At 40.5% G+C, this 17,878-nt stretch overlaps 1 protein-coding gene and 1 pseudogene across 1 annotated transcript; both read left to right on the top strand.

Annotated features, from left to right (window-relative positions):
- The first annotated feature begins 1,095 nt into the window (after positions 1-1,095).
- On the top strand, positions 1,096-2,702 carry LOC115728621 (coumaroyl-CoA:anthocyanidin 3-O-glucoside-6''-O-coumaroyltransferase 1-like). The gene is given in 3 exon segments (XM_030658950.2): positions 1,096-1,584; positions 1,707-1,743; positions 1,746-2,702. Coding segments are annotated over 3 exon segments (1,434 nt in total). The 5' UTR covers positions 1,096-1,134; the 3' UTR covers positions 2,693-2,702.
- Positions 2,703-8,132: 5,430 nt separating this feature from the next.
- Positions 8,133-11,370, top strand: LOC115728619 (annotated as a pseudogene).
- Positions 11,371-17,878: the final 6,508 nt, after the last annotated feature.

Below are 17,878 nucleotides of genomic sequence, written 5' to 3'. Positions count from 1 at the left end.
CAACATTAGTCTTTGTACCTTTGTCTATTGACAAATGTAAGGACTTCTGACCAAATTTGGAGCGCAAAATCGGCGAAAATCTCAGGAATTTAGCATTGGGCCAAAATGAAATAAATACTTGCAAATTTTTTGCTGACCAAAAATTAAAAAGAACAATGATGTCGACCTCAATTCCACAAATAAATGGTGCGCGTGTCGAGAATAAGGATGTCCACCTCGATTTTTTTTCCCGACCAAAAAGAAAACTAAAGAATTTGTAAAATAAAAAAAAAGAATATTTCCAACCAACTAATCGTTTTCAAGTGTGAGGTAAAATCACACTTCCTTCAATATCGACTATAGTGACCTAAGCACGTATCTAATTTTGGGATAATGCTTCTCTGACAATCTGACAATACTGTTAGTTATTTCTGACTATAGATCTACACATTATCACTGCGTGTTTTGCATAAAATACTCATAATTGGAACATTGTGAAGTCAGAAATAATAACAGCACTATCAGATCATCAAGTTAGCGGCTTCTTTATTTTTATTACTTAAACTAGATAACTATGTAACAGGAAAGTTTGAGGAAATAACTAATCGATTCCTATGTTCCGACGTGAACTGGACAAATAATTATGGTTGAATTTGAAGAAGAGGTAAAGTTGATTTCCATCTTTGCCGGAGGACATACAAGGTGGTTGCAATTACATATTTTGTGAAAGATGAATACGTATTATTCTCTCCGATCTGAACAATTGACCACCATTGAAGCACAAACTAGTTCTACAGATGAAAATTAGATGTAAAGGTCCTCCCCAGTTACCTTCTCTCACTCTCCCTCTCCCGGTTACTTCTCACCGTCGGCCGCCAGCCTCCTCCTCCTCCCTCCAGCACCGCCCCAGAAGCCGTACACTCTCTCCTCCTCCCGGTTACTTCATGGGAAAGCGAGATGATTTGATTACAAGTGTTGGCGTTATATCTGCAACTTTTCAGTAGTCTCGAAACCCGAAAGTCCAGCTGCGATTGTAGGCGCCGCATTTTCAGATGATCTACATCATCGCCGTTCAAACAGGGACCAAAACCAATCATCAGCCGGCCTATATAAAGCTTCTCCTCCCATGAGATTCCCCTTCACCGTCGAGACGAGATGACGCATATCGAGATGCTCCACCATTACGATGTCTCGCCGCCCGCCAACTCAGTCCCGGCAACCGCTGTCCCTCTCACCTTCTTCGACGTCCCGTGGCTTCTCTGCTGCCCTGTGCAACGCCTCTTCTTCTACGACTTCCCTCAATCCCCTCCCTCCTTCGCTCACACCACCCTCCCGCTCCTCATCCGCTCTCTCTCCCTCTGTCTTCGCCGCTTCTTCCCCTTCGCCGCCAAACTCATCCTCCCTCTGGGGCCGCCTCGGAAGCCCTCGATCCTCTACTCCGACGGCGACTCCCTCTCCTTGACCGTCGCCGAGTCATCCGCCGACTTTGCCAAGCTCGTCAGTGATGAGGCTCGCGACGCCACGCTGGTGCATCCTCTGGTGCCTCAGCTCCCGCCACCACGTGCGTCCGACGGCGCACGCGTGTGGCCCCTCATGGCGATTCAGGTCAGTGTTGGAGATGCTTTGGCTCTCCCGCGATCGTGTTCGTACTTTGCTTGTTCTCAATTCTCATTATTTGGTACTTGCTATGCAATGAAATGTTGGGTTAAAGTGATAATATCATTTAGGTGACCCTGTTCCCAAGCAAGGGCATTAGCATCGGGGTTCGTTCCTACACGTGGCGGCAGATGGGAGGTCCTTCAATCACTTCATGAAATCGTGGGCATTCATTCATAGGTCCGAAGGAGACCCCACTTGCGCTGACCTGGACGATTCGAGCCCTTTCCACGACCGAAAAGTGATCAAAGATCCGAATGGGCTCGAGCCCATATTTTGGAAAGACTGGTGGAGTTGTGTGGGCCCTAGCCCGAGCCCGAGCCCGAGCCAGAGTGAAGCTCTTCTCGCTGTGGCGGACAAGGTGAGAGCAACGTTTGTCCTGAGAAAACATCACATCAACGGGCTAAAAGCGCAGGTCTTGAGTCAACTCAAGAACGACGACGTTGGGTCGGAGTCGGAGCCAATCCACTTGTCGACATTCGTGGTGGCGTGCGCATTCGTATGGGTATGCGTCATCAAATCGAAAGACAAAGAACATGAGTGCTACGACCAAATGTCATCAGAGAGCGGCAACGACGAGCTTTGCAATTTCTGCTTTCTCGCGGATTGTAGAGAGCGACTTGAGTATTCGATACCCTCAACATACTTTGGGAACTGTCTGGGCATACATATTCTGTCGGAGAAGAGGAGTACCCTCTTGGGCAAAAGTGGAATTTCACATGCCGCGAGGGCTATAGGAGGCAGAGTCCAGGAAGCGAAGACAAGTGGAGGATTGAGAGGGGCGTCGAGATGGATCAGGGATTATAATGCAGCCAACAATGGCGACTTAGTGACGGTGGCCGGATCGCCGAGACTGAAGGTCTACGACACGGACTTCGGGTGGGGGAGGCCAACGAAGAGCCATGTGGTGCACATTGACACGTCGAGGGCGATCTCTCTTGCAGAGAGTAGGAATGGGGATGGTGGTGTGGAGGTCGGGTTGGCATTAACTAGGGTTTGCATGGAGAAGTTTGTCCCTTTGCTTGAAAAGGGATTAAAAAAATTTATGTTATCGTAGTACACATCTAATAATGGGAAAATGACACCTCAAGTGATAATATTTGTGTACGGCGCTCATTTTGATGTAAATTTTTTTTTTCCGGATCACTTAAGTACCAATTTTTTTGAAAAAAGATTATTTCAGTACCAACTTCGGTGAGCTTGGCTAAAAATCATCGGTGGCAATTTTTTATTAATCAATTAATCTTATGTGGGTTGCCAAAGATCTTAGTCGGCTTCCAACGCACAAACGATGTCATTTAACCAAATTCAATGTCATAAGTTGTAAATTATGATCGTTTGAGTGTCAAACTTTTCTGAAAATGATCACTTAAGTGTCATAAGTTGTAAAATGTGATTACTTAAGTGCTATAAGTTTAAGACATCCCAGCTATGTCGACCGAGCGACTTCGTTCTCTAGGCACATGTAGAATTGACCTTTTATTTAAATAAAAAAAAGAGAGCCATATTACTAAATTGTTTGAATTAAAAATGGCATTTGCTAAATTGTTTTAAAAAAATGCCATGTAGTTATTTTGGCGTGAATCTCTCGTCAATGGCACTTAAGTGATCGTTTTTTTCCGATTTGACATTTAGGTGAGCCGACGAAAAATTTTGACACCAAAATAAGCCCCATACATAAATATTGTCATTTGAAGTGTCCTTATGCCTTTAATTAATGCCACGTCAATTTCAACAATCCTCATAGTTCGGGTGTCACGTCATTGGTCTTTTACCTTAGTTCATCGACAAATTTGAGGACTTCCAACCAAATTTTGGGCGCAAAATGGGCAGGAATCTCAACAATTTATCATTTGGGCCAAAAATAAAAAAGTACTTGCCCGAGTGTTGCGCATCTTGTTCGAACGTTGCACATCCTTTGCTGACTAAGAGCAAATAATGAGTAGGGATATCGACCTCGGTTCCACCAATCAATGGTATGTATCGAGTCTAAATTTCTTAAAAACAAGGCAAAAGAAAGATAAGCAATCGACTCCTATGAAGAACGTATAGAATCATAAATCCTGTTGTAATATAAAACGCGCGGAAACTAACCCGGATCTTGTAAATAAATCAATGCGAAAAGTACAGAAAAATTAACGAGGAACGGTAAAGGACATCAGAGATTACGTGGTTCGGTCCGAATATCGGTACCTATATCTACGGGAGAGCTAGCAAGAACAATCCACTATAATCGGAGAATCGGAATTTATAATCGCTCAATACGCTCGTGTTTCCCAACCCTAGATTACACCCAAGCCCCAAATATTTATAAATAATAAATATTTCAGATGTAAAACTCACGAAGCACAAACCATTCGTGTGCAGATCTCCTCGATGGCCTGCACAAGAAACGTCTCTGTACGTCTTCTTGGTTTTTTTCGTCTCGGCTCGTAGTCGCCTTTCAAAGAAGAAGAAGATCAAAATCCCATGCTCTTTTTGTGTGGGACCTTTAAAGCAGTCAACAAAACCAATTTGACTGGGACCCACCAAATATCTTATTCCCCTTTTTGAATGCATTATGTGGTGGCGTCAAAGAAGAAAACGCGAGGCAAAAGTTTTGCTTTATTTTCTTTCCTCTTCTCTCAATTCTGGCCGGCCCCACGAGTGAAAATAGATATTATGGTAACGTGGTCCCCACGCTTCTTCTCAACGGCAAAGAAGTGGATCATCCGTAAGAGTTCTCGTATTTACGATATCATCACCGTTTCTCATCCAAAGAGCATCGATTCCGCGTATGATTTAAAATTCGAGACATAATTTAACAAATCCCACCGAGAAGAAAAAATCATTCTAACTTACTATAATTGTCTTTTAATATGAGATAAGATCTCGCTTGTTTCAATACCGGCAATAACGGCCCGAGCTCGTACCTAGTTTATCGATGTAAACTTAATAATTGTAATAGTGAATTTTTTGGGAATAATAATTCAATTTCTATATCTTGATGTGAACCGAAAGATGAAAGGAAATGCGGCGAGATTAAAACAATCCAAATTGATAAGTCAAGTTACTTCGCCATGCATGAACTCTAAAGCAGCACTTGAAAATGTCTAAAACTAAATGCGTAAAAACACAAACAAAGGTCGAATTTGAAAGAAAGAGGTAAAGCAATTTCCATCTGTTCAGAGGACATGTATGGTCATATGAAATTACAGCTTTTGAAAATTATTATCTCTTAACAACCCAAAAAAATATGATGTTATGCCAAAGCCCAAGAACAAACGAGGCTCATGAGGAACATGAGTATGGTGGCGGAAGAAACAGGTTCCCCACCAACCTCCGCCGGTGCCGGCCCGGAAGTCCTACAGCCTCTAATAGATGGTGACTTCCTCACTTGGACCGATGGCCAGCTAGCTTACGAGTGATAGGTCTCAAGACGTGATGGCCTTTACGCCCGTCCGGGCCTCCTTTGCTGCCACCGTGGGTGGTGGATGGTTCATAAGTGGCTCCACTCATGGCAATTCAAATTCCATGTTACACTTCATTTATGAATCGAGGATTGCAGCCCGCTACCTTCATTAAAAAAATAATTTTTTTTTATAATGACACAAATGGTCCTTAAACTTTGATAGATTTGTAATGTGGTTCATGAACTTTAAATTTCTTCAATATGATCCATAAACTATAGCCGAGTGTGCAATGTCGTACCTAATTTTTAATTTGTTTAATGTGGTCCGTAAATTTTTTATACATGTTCAATTTAGTATATATACTATATGAATATGTTCAATATTATTGACAACATTGAACATGTATCAAAAGTTCATGAACTTTGAATATGTATCAAAAGTCCAAGGATTACATTGAACAAATTAAAAATTCAAGGACGGCATTACACATTGGGTAAGAGTTCAAGGACTACATTGAAAAAAATTCAAAGTTCAGGAATCACATTGCGCATTAGACAAAGATTCATGGATTATTTGTATCATTTACCTTTTTTCTATCTAGTTTTTTTCTAAACCAAAAAAAAAAAATTATCATAGAAGATTGATTATTTCTAATTGGGCAGAAGGACACCTCAAGTGACAATACTTGTGTACGATACCCACTTTAGGACCAACCTAAATGCCAAATCAGAGAAAAATAACCACTTTAGTGCCAACGGTGAGAGATTCCGGCCAACTAATTACATGTAATTTATTTTTAATTTTTTAACATCACGTGGCAACTTTTTTAAAAAAGCAGGCCACATGGCGTCCACGCGAAGTCCACGTTTCATCCACGTGGACTTTTGAACCCAAAAATAAATTAATCTTTTAAAAAATTAAACAGAAAATTAAGCTAAAAAAAATGGGTCGCTTGCAGTGGCGAGAGTGGGGGATGGTCAAGGGGGGGTCGCCGAGCCCCAACAACCCCCGTCGAGCGCTCGCAAATCTCGGGGAGGCCAACCTTGCCCAATGACAGCTCGGCGAGGTCGGCCTCGTTGTGGGTCCGTGAGGCCTTAGCTAGCCATGGTGATCCCTCTCGACCATCCCCCACCGTCGCCACCGCAAACGACCCATTTTTATTATTTATTTTTTAGCTTACTTTTCTGTTTAATTTTTTAAAAGATTAACTTATTTTTGGGTTCAAAAGTCCACATGGATGAAACGTGGACTTTTGAACTTCACGTGGACGCCATGTGGACTTCACGTGGAGAGATACATATTGTTGCAACTCCAACTCAGGGCCTGATGTGTGAGGGGAAAATTATTGAGGTTATTCTTTATCGATTATAAAAGGGCCTGGTGGTCGGTCTATTAGTATGAGAGAAAGTCTCATTTTTTAAGCTAGGTTTTGGGATGAGAGAAACCCAATATCACATAATATAGTTTCTTTCCCTTCCCCTTCGCCGCCAGCCTCCTCCTCCTCCCTCTAGCACCGCCCCAGAAGCCCTACATCCTGTACTCCAGTGGTGACTCCCTCACTTTACTCCAGCTCAGTACGCCGCCATTTTCGTGCCTCAAGACACGACCTCTTTGCACCCGTTCGTGCCTCCTTCGCTGCCACCGCGGATGGTGGACCGTTCACGAGTAGCTTGGGACGTGGTAATTCAGGTAGAATGTAGGAGTGGCAATTCATATTCACAATGAAGACCTCTTTTGCTAGCTATCACCAAAAGACAACACAATTGGCTTGTTTTAAATTGTGACCTTCAATTTTTATTTCCACACACATACGAATCCATGTTGATTATTTTCGATCCAACACTACCCTAAGGTCATTTTTGCATTCGTTTCGTAGATGATGTTTGAATTTTACTAATGTGATTATGAGTAAAATAAACAATTTATATATGTGTGTGTGTGTGAAAGTTAAAGTTATAAAGACATACGCTTTTCGTTTATTTAGCGCAAAATGAATGATTTAAAAAACATGTTCCTAAAATGATTATTTATAAAATAATTAGTCGATGAAAAATATTTTTATATTAACAATAATTTATGCCTAAAATTTTTTCTTGATGATCGAGATATGTTTCCTTGATTCATTTTTGTAAGCGATACAAATGATTTTTCTTAAAAAAATATTATCTAAATCATTTATTTTTCACGAAACAAACGGAGTCTTAATTTCAAGAGCCCTTTTCAATCCGTGGTAAAATATTATTTCTGTCTGTCCGAGATTTTCTAAAGTGGAGCAGCCATAAGAAGATTAGGTCCAATTAAAGGCAAATCATTCACACTATTATTTAGAATGAATAGGGTCTCACGGCTCAAAATCCCAATGATTTGACTAATTGTTAGGAATCACGCATGATAATATATGTTCATAAAATATGAAAAAATTATTTAAAAAATCTTAAGCCTATTATATTTTTGACAATTCAGCTTTAAACATATTAATTTTATCAATTAAATCCTAAACTTTTTTACGTTTTGCCAATTGAGTCATCAAGATAATTTTGACTGAAAATAGTTAATATAGACGCCGCTCATCTTACGTGATATAATCGATACTGATGTGAATAATTTTTATTAATATTTTTGCGTGCCAGTCCACCTAGATTGGGCTCCACGCAGAATAGATTGCGGTTGTTGGCGTTTTGGGTCTGCAAAAATCATCGACCTTTCTAGGTTCGCAATTTGGCGTGCTGTGCTTTTCTCTCGAGACCAATTCGCCTCTCACTCCTTCCCGCGATCTTAGGATAAAACTTGAAAACCAGAAAGTCCAGCTGTGATGTCGACACTTCCCGGAGAGATTGATGGACCGCACGGCACTTCGAGAAGAAAATTATCCAAAAAATTATAAATTTTTAGATTTTTTAATTATATCAAATTAATTTTAAATCTTTTTTATTTATACCAATTCAATCCATAGAAATTGTTGACGTGGACGTCGATTGTCCAACAAGTTACGACCTATGCTGACGTAGAATTTTTATTAAATTTCGTTTCATTTTTTTTTTTTTACTTTTCTTTGTTTTTGGACTCCGGACCGGCAAGGGCTTGAGAGAGCCGCGCGAGTCCTCGCCTAGATCTAGGCCAAGCGATGGCGCAGCAGCCCTTCCCTAGAACAAGCCAAACCTAGCTCGGATCTGGGCGAGGGTCGAGAGGCGACCCTAGCCACCAGCTCTCAATCCATAAACAAATAAAAGTTTAAAAAAATTTATCAAAAAATTTTTAAAAAACTATCCTCATTCAGTTTTTGCCGTGTCATGTATAGCGATTTCTGATCAAAATTGATCGAATGAATTCAATTGGTATAAAAGTAAAAGATTTAACACTAAATTGACACAATTAAAATGTTTATGACTAAATTAAGATTTTTTGGACACCTTTTCCAATTTCCAAACGTTACTCATTTCATTAATCTCGATTATATGCACTGGAACCGGATCCCCTAACAAGCAATGTTAGGGGTGATATGATCGATCCGGGCTGTCCAAATAAAAAATGGACGGTCCGAATTGATCCACCTCATTTTTTTTAAAATTTTGAAATTTTTCATTAAAATTTTTTTCCCTTTTTAAAAGGTGATATGGATGAAAAATGGACAACCCGAATTCCCCGTTGCCACCCCTGCCTTTACGGTAGGGGAATGGGAGTGGGTTTACATCGCTTTCAAATTGAGACAAAAACCGATCATCAGCCTGTGTATATAGCTTCCTTCCCTCATGAAATCCCCACTTCACCGTCGGACGAGAATGATGAAGATCAAGATCCTCCACCGTTACGATGTCTCGCCGCCCGCGAACTCAGTTCCGGCAACCGTTCTCCCTCTCACCTTCCTCGACATCCCGTGGCTTCTCTGCTGCTCCATGCAACGCCTCTTCTTCTACGACTTCCCTCAATCCCCTTCCTCCTTCGCTCACACCACCCTCCCGCTCCTCGTCCGCTCTCTCTCCCTCTGTCTCCGCCGCTTCTTCCCCTTCGCTGCCAACCTCGTCCTCCCTCTGGCGCCGCCCCAGAAGCCCTACATACTCTACGCCGACGGTGACTCCCTCTCCTTCACAGTTGCCGAATCCACCGCCAACTTCGCTGAGCTCCTCAACGATGAGGCACGCGACGCCACGCTGATACACCCTCTGGTGCCTCAGCTCCCGCCGCCGCGTGCATCCGACGGCGCACGTGTGGGGCCCCTCATGGCGATTCAGGTGAGTTGGTGATGGCCTGGCTCTCACGTGATCGTGTTCGTATTTACTTGCTTTTAATTCTTATTATTGGGTATTAGTATCAATATCATTGGAGCTGATCAAAGTTTTTTTCTTTTTCTGAAGTTCTGTTTTGGGAGTATTTATGTATTTAGTATAATAATGCTATGCTATAACTTGAGCTCATTTAGCAAAGGCATACGTTTTCTTATTCCAACACAAAGTGAATGCAATTGGGAGTTAGAAAGCAAAGATGCAATACATGCGAGAAAGTCATATCAGACAGATTTACATATAAAGCAGATATTGGATTTAAGAGTAATTGGAGCTTATATAACATGTACAAAGATAAAAAGAAGAGCAAAGAGGAGTAATTATTTGAAGAGAGTCCCATGGGAAAAATTACCAAAAAAAAAAAAAAAAGTCTTAAATATATTGCAGTGTCCCAATTCAGTCTTAAATTTTTTTACATTTTGTCAATTGAGTCCATCCGGCTAATTTTAACAAAAAATCGTTGTCGTAGAAATTTTTTAATAATATTTTTATAATTTTTTCTCCTTTTTTTTTGTTCTTTTTTGTTCTTTTTTTCGTTTGGCTTAGGGTTGGCAGGGTTTGCCGACAGCCCCTCGCCTGGCCGGATTTGGCAAGTTCAAGGTTTAAAGCAGCATATCACCTTGGAGATTGAATACATAACACGAGAAGTGATGATTAAGCATCATGTTGATGTGCCGCAAATTGTCATGAAGTATTTGAGATTTTCGGTTGAAATCATACATAGGGATGAAGCTATGGCACCGTTCCAAGTTTGATGCAATTAAATGAGGTATTAACGAGAACTTGAGAACGAGTGAAGCGTTTGCGAGGACCGGCGTAGATTATGATAAATATGTTATAAACAAATGTCTCTAGGACACTCGTTTAATATCCATATAAAAAACAGTTTGTTATCTCCAATACATTATCTTCCTTGATTATGTGTAATCAATATCCAAGGGCGATAAACAAACAAAAATATATCTCAAAATACCAGTTGTATAAATAAAAAGTAAACTCGAAACTTATTGTCCATTTTGTTGCATAATGATTTAGGTGACTCTGTTCCCAGAGAAGGGCATTTGCATTGGGGTCCAATTCCTCCACGTGGTAGCAGATGGGACATCCTTCACTCACTTCATGAAATCGTGGGCGTCCATTCACCGGTCCGGAGGGGACCCCACTTGCATTGACCAGGACGACTTGAGTCCTTTCCACGACCGAGGAGTGATCAAAGACCTGAATGGGCTGGAGCCCATATTGTTGAAAGACTGGTGGAGTTTTGTGGGCCGGAACCCGAGCCCGAGCCCGAGAGAAGCTCTTCTCGCTGTAGCGAACAAGGTGAGAGCAACGTTTGTCCTTCGAAAAGCTCACATCGACGGGCTAAAAGCGCAAATCTTGAGCCAACTCAAGAACGACGACCTCGACTCGGAGTCAAATTCAATCCACTTGTCGACATTCGCGGTGACGTGCGCATTTGTATGGGTATGTATCATCAAATCAAAAGATGAAGAACCCCAGCATCGTCACCAATCCTCATCAGAGAGCGGCAACGATAGAATTTGTTATTTCATCTTTGTCGCAGATTGTAGGGACCGACTCGAATACTCGATACCCTTGACGTACTTTGGGAAACTGTTTGGACATATGTTTCATCTCGGAGAAGAGAACTACGCTCTTGGGAAAAAGTGGAATTTCACATGCCGCGAGAGCTATAGGGAGGAGAGCCAAGGAAGTAGGGACAGGTGGAGCCTTGAGAGGGGCTTCGAGATGGATAAGGGATTTTGAAATAGCTAGCAATGAGGACTTAGTGACAGTGGCCGGGTCGCCCAGACAGAAGGTGTACGACACGGACTTCGGGTGGGGGAGGCTAAGGAAGAGTCACATGGTGCACATCGATGTATCAAGGGCGATCTCTCTCGCACAAAGTAGGGATGGGGATGGTGGTGTGGAGGTAGGGTTGGCATTGACTCAGGGTTGCATGGAGAAGTTCATTTCTTTGTTTGAAAAGGGATTGCAATCCTTTGTGCCATTTTAAAATACATTTGGTCCATATAATGTCATATCAATTTCAATTTAGCCCTTATATATGGCGAGTTACAACATTGGTCCGCGTACCTTAGTTTATTGACAAATGTAAGGACTTCCAATTAAATTTTGCGCCAATTCGGGAGAATCTCTAGAATTTATCATTGTGCCGATGTCTTCACCAAAGTCCCTCTTTCATGTGCTGTCTTCAGTATGCGTTTGATTCATTTTTTAAAAATAGCTTTGGAGCTCTAAAGATCCTTGATCGAATGTTGAAGTGTTTGGCAACTATTTTTGGGAGCTCATTTGGAAAATGCTAGCATTTCCAAAGTCCCTTGACTCAAGATTGGATTTTCAACATTTTCGGAAAGTCATCTTAATATTTAATGATTTTTTCTTTCTATTTTGCCCTCACAAATCATCTAATTTTTAGTTTGATCCTCATGTTACAGGCCAATCTCTATTTTCCTCCACTCTCTCCTCTTCCCACGCTGTTGCTCAAACCTGCCATCTCAACGAGCCACGTTTCACGCTAGTGGCCTCACCCGAGGTCGCAAGACCACGGCGATGGGTCACCAAGGTTGTGCGACCTTTGGGCTGTCGATGCCAGATTTGGTTCACCAGCATGTAGCCATTGAAAGTAGATTTTCCTATTTATCTATTTATTTATTTTTAAATATGTAACTAAAGTCCTTTGCAAGCCTGTTTTTTTTTTTCAAACAACATTTAAGCTAAAGTTAATTTCTAATGCACCTCACCAAAAATAGTTTGCATTTCGAAAACACCCTTTGACCTAAAGTCTTGGCATTTCCTCGGAAAAATTATCAAAAAAGTCGTTAACCTATTTCAATTGTGCCAATTTATCCTAAACATTTTCATTAATTGAGTCTTAAACCTTTGCCAATTTAGTGCATTTGGTCGATCGGCACTAACATGGTAAAATTTTGATAATATTTTTGTATTTTTAAAATTTTTAATAATTTTTTCTTAGGGACAACGACATCCACCATCACCAGTCGTAAACCTATTTCAAAGTAGTTTTACGTATAAAAATTAGACATGAAGATCCACCAACGTCACTAGGCGTCTCCGCTACCGGGCGCCGTCCCGACCACCTCCCTCCGGCTCACCTTTTGACAACCCTTCCACTCCCCAACCGCTCCCCCACACCCACTGTCACGACCTAAAAATCAGGTTTCTAGGCTAATGGATTATCAGGTTAATTATTTAACTAACCTAACTCGGACTCTCCCAAGTCCATACCAAATCGCAACTTATCATGCAAAGATATTTGAATTGGAGTCGCCACTAATCGTTTTTGGTAGGTCGATTAGAAACCTAAGTAAATAGCGGGAGAACTAAATTACTTCAGAACCAGACTCAAGTCCGGGGACTGATTACGCTAGATTACTCTAACGCCCTTGGTACCATTTTATTTCATGAAAATTTTTGTCGGCACCATTAATTGATTTTAACCTAAGTCACTAACAAAGGTTATCATGCGATGCACAATCAATTAATTGAACATCCAGTCGAGGTAATTGCAGAAGCATACGCCAAGACAAATTGTTCTCACTTTTGAATTTTTGCTTTTTAATGGGATAAAGACTAACCTATATGCAATGCATGAATTTAATCTAAGATGCAAATGAATTAAATTAAATGCAAAGAAATCCTAAGCATGCATATGAAATTAATTTAACTACATGACTAACCTAGAAGACGTGCAATTAAATGAAACTAATATACGGATGATGTTACGGTCTAATTAAAATGACTACATGGCTTACGAATTAATTGAAGACTTAAACATGCAAAATTCTATATGATCTAAACCTAGCATGCAAATGACATGGCAAGCTTGTTTTATTTTTCTGTATTTTCGGATTAATGAATGACCCTAATAAAAATATGCCTAAAGATAATTATCTTTCATATTTAAGGTTCGGTTGCCTAATCCCTAACATATTAAAGATAAATTATTTTAGACATGAAAATCAATGCAAATATGCATGTTCTATCCTAGAATGCAAATCAAAATTCACTCCTTCTAAAATTAATAAAGGTGAGAATATCTACATGATTTTAATGCAATTTTTATCTAAAATGCAATGCAATATCTTTAAGAATTTTAAATATCATGCAAGAGAATATTCATTCTGAAAATATTATGCCAATCAAATCAAGTGGATATCTCAACCGATTTTTGAAAATATTTCGCAAATATCTGAATCCAATCTTTAATCCGTAATCTTACGGTTAACGATTGAATTCAAATCCTTGCTCGTGTGGCAAATTGCGGATTAAAAATCACTAATCAAATTAGCAATATTAGAGGTATGCATGCAACAAGTGATAGAGAATGATTTCAAAGAAAGGCAAGCAAATATTATGATCTTTAGAATAAGAAATCTTACCTTATAAAATTCTTTTTCAAATTCGAATGAGCTAATGGGAGGCTGCGGACACTAGAGCTCACTAGGGGCTCGGATGAACACATGACCATCTTCGGTGGTGTGGCAATGTTGATTGCTTCTTGCGGATCTCCTTTGATGAGACTCACCAAATTACCATTAGAAAAAGCTCCCATGGTAGGATCAGCTTCAACTATTTCGAGTTCTCTAATAATAATAAAGGCTATGATCAATGAAATTTTGACCAAAAAAATTAGCAATTTATGGGATTCGTTGGTCAACCAACACTAAACATATGACCTATTAAGTGCCACGAACTCACGCGGATTGAAGCCTCCCGAACAACGGCTGAACTCGTTGGCACGAGCTCGTGGAAGACTGTAGTAGCAGACTCACGTTCAATTCAGCGATAGAAGTGGCTGTGGTTCTCGAGGTTCCACAGCCGTGGCTTTCTCAGGATAGATCGTCCAGCTCCGTCATAGATCGATGAAAGATTGCGAGCGAGGGACCTCGGGACGCTCAACGTAGTGTCGAGTTGTTGTTGGACAAGGGTGTCCTTGATTCAGCAACGGATCGGTAGAAATGCCAAGCTGGGTCAATGGCATCAATACTAAAGACGCGTATCAAGGTCCGAAAGGGAAGTGCTGGAAGCGAGGTAGCGACGACGGATGAACGTGCGAGAAGAGTTGAATTCTCTCCTTCCATTCTCTTCGGGTATTCACCCGTGTGCCCTACTCTCTCAATCTGTGTGCGCTCTCTAGAAATTCTTATTTTTCAGAACTGAATGTGGATCCCCACTTTTGCACTCTCTTTCTAGCTTTCTCTCACGTACCTCCCTGGACGACTCCCTCTCTCTGCCCTATAATACTATCAAGTCCCTTTTTTTTTTAACTGAACGAAGGCTTCCCCCTTTTGACTTTTCTGCACACTCCATCCCCCCCTGAACGTGAGCTAAGCCGGCTTATTTATAGGCACGGAAACCTAAAAATAATCGTCGTAACGATCGTATCTTTTCGGTTTCGCAAAATATTCTGACCTAACTGAATAGATCCGTTCAAATATTTTTGTTTCAAAAATCAATTCTGATTTGTGATCTCTTTGCAAACCGACAAATCCGATCAAATCTCCTTATGTAACAACGTCTCTGCCCACTTCCTCTTTCTCTGCCCACTTAGTCCAATATGTTTTATCTCGTTCATCGTCGATCGAATGCAACTAAATGCATGCTATAAAATAAAAATGAACTAAGTGCAAACTATATGCAAGATGATTTAATTATATATATATTTTTTGTAAGGACTAAAGTTAATCCCTAATTTTTATGCAAAGGTTAATGATTAAAAAGGATGACCAAAATTTAGGTGTCAACACCCCCCCTCTCTCTCTCTCTCTCCCCGCTGCTTTTTCCTCTTCCCCTTCGCCGCCAGCCTCCTCCTCCTCACTCTAGCACCGCCACAGAAGCCCTACACCCTCTACTCCTGTGGTGACTCCCTCACCTTGACTATGGTGGAGTCCACCGCCAATTTGATGCCTCAAGACGCGGCTCCTTTTCACCCGTTCGTGCCTCCCTTGGCTGCCACCGCGGAAGGTGGATGGTTCACGAGTGCTTCGGTCATGGCAGTTCAAGTTGGAGTATAGGAGAGGCAACTCATATTCACTATGAAGATTTGTCTTCCTAGGTAGACCCAAAAAGACATAAACAATTGGCTTGTTTTAAATCGTGTACTTCAATTTTTATTGCCACACACATAAGAATTTGTATTGATTATTTTCGATCGAAAAGTTCTCGAAGGTCATTTTTGGGGGATTATCCAAAAAGTTCTAAATCTATTGTACAACGGTCAATTCAATTATAAATCTTTCAATTGTATCAATTTAATCCTAAATATTTTGACAACTTGCCATTTAGTCCCGTAGTACTAAAATTTTTTATGATTTGCTAATTTAGTCTTAAAACTCTTAACGATTTGCCAATTTAGTCCTTTCAATATTTTTGACTCGAAATCACTGATGTGGTGGTCTAATTAGCATCGATCGTTCTATGTCGCACATTCGACACTAACGTGAAAATTTTTTTTGTACTTTTCTATTTTCTGTATTTTTATAAAAAAAAATTTGAAATTTTTTGTTTCGTTTCATTTCATTTCTTCTTCCTTTGTCCAGTCATTGGGCCTTAGTGATGGCCAGCGATAGGCCACTAGAAAGGCTAGCCCTCATACTAGCATCAAGCGAGGCTCGCCCTCGCTTGATCTAACAAGGGTCCCGCCTCGCTAGGGGCAGGGTGAGATCGACCTCACGGAAGGTGGGGACGGTAAAGCCTCGCCGGTGGCACGGCAAGGTCGACCTCGTCTGCCTAGCCATTAGCCATCGTTAAGGCTTGACGATTGACAACAACATTGGCCGTCACCGGCCTTGCCACATGGGACCGTCAACACCGATCAGACCATCACATCGGCGATTTTCAGCCAAAATTGGTCAAAATAACTAAATTGACAAATTGTTAAAAGTTTAAAACTGAATTTAGTAAGTTTTAAAAAAAAAATTTATGACTAAATTGGCCCAATTGAAAAGGTTTAGTATTGAATTGACAAATTGTCAAAAGATTTAATAGTAAATTGACACAATTGAAATGTTTAGGACTAAATTGGTCGTCGTACCATAAATTTAGGACTTTTTGGACAATTTTTCTATCATTTTTGCTTTCATATCGTAGATGATGTTCGAATTTCAGTAATGTGATTATCAGGAAAATTAAAAATAGGATTATAATAAATTTTTTAATCCATGGGAATAAGTTGGCTTTCTCACTACATACATTTGGGATGTTAAAGTTAATCAGACAAATGCTATTCGTTTGTTTAACGCAAAATTAATGATTTAGAAAACACGTTCTTGCAATTAAAGGCAAATCATCCACGCTCTTGTTTGGAATGAATAGAAGCTCGTGTATTGGGTTCATATGGAGAGGTTAACTTCTCTATTTGAACAAGGATTGAAATCAATGGCTCGTAGCTTCGGGCCTTTTCCCCTTTCCCCCTTTACCCCTGCACGAGAGTCTTTTTGTACACATCAAAAGATCGACAGTCCTATCCATCCAAGTCGGTAGTTGCATGTTGGGTTTAACAAATTCTCTTGTTCCTTTTCTAATTAACGGAAGCATACCTTAAGTACCTCGTGTGACATGCTCAATTAGGGGCGAGGGGGTCATGGAAAGAACGGGTTCAAAATCACGATCTCAAAATGAACATTGAAATGTCCCTCAAAAGTCAAAAGTAAGTGAATACTATTGACAATCCTAACCCAATGAATACTAACCTGTTTATATGTGGTACTATAATATTGGCAATTGGGCCTCTTAGGGTCACTCCAACGAAAGCGACTTTCATAGTCAAAAGTATTTAGCTCTCAAAGTCAACTTTTTGCATCCAAAAGCTTTGAAGGGAGACGCAAGCATGACTTGCGATACTGCCATCTCTAAATCTATTGGGGGATGAATTCGAAAGTCTTTTTGCCTTGTAAGAAATCACACCATGGGTCTGTTTGGGAAAGGCTTTCCCAAGGAGCTTTGGGCGCCAATAACTCATTGGACCAAAATTTGGGTGTTTTAGAAGATTTTTAGAAACCACCTTGAGAATGGTTGGTTTTGGGAAAGCAAAAAGTTCAAGGCAAGTCCTAGGGACCATAGATGCGAACTCCCACACCTGCAGCCTGAAGAGATATGGCCGCACCCTATATATTTGATACCTTTAACATCTTTTGGTCAACGTAATTTAAAAAAAAAAAGAAGAATAACCCATTCCTCCGTATCTCATATGGGTTTCATAATTATTGGAATTGGCTCAATAATTGATACGGGATTCAATGGAGCCATTTTACATAGTGACGATATTGAAGATGGTGACGATATTGATCATGACCTTAATACGGAACTGGAGCTTCTAACTAGGATGAATGCGCTAACTATGAATATGACGTCGAAAATAGACCTGAACCTATAGATCAACACGAGGAAGAGATCTGAAGAAAGCCCAAAAAAATATCATATTCGTAAAGCAGAAAAATAGATGATCTATTCGAAATCGATTTGCTATTCATAATATTTGATCTCCAGAAATATTTTTTCCAAAGATTTTCTCCCATTATCGAAGCA

The sequence above is a fragment of the Rhodamnia argentea genome, chromosome 7 (assembly GCF_020921035.1).
Source record: "Rhodamnia argentea isolate NSW1041297 chromosome 7, ASM2092103v1, whole genome shotgun sequence".
Classification (NCBI taxonomy): domain Eukaryota; kingdom Viridiplantae; phylum Streptophyta; class Magnoliopsida; order Myrtales; family Myrtaceae; genus Rhodamnia; species Rhodamnia argentea.
Note: the sequence above shows the minus strand (reverse complement) of the source record. Positions and strands in the feature narration are given on the sequence as shown.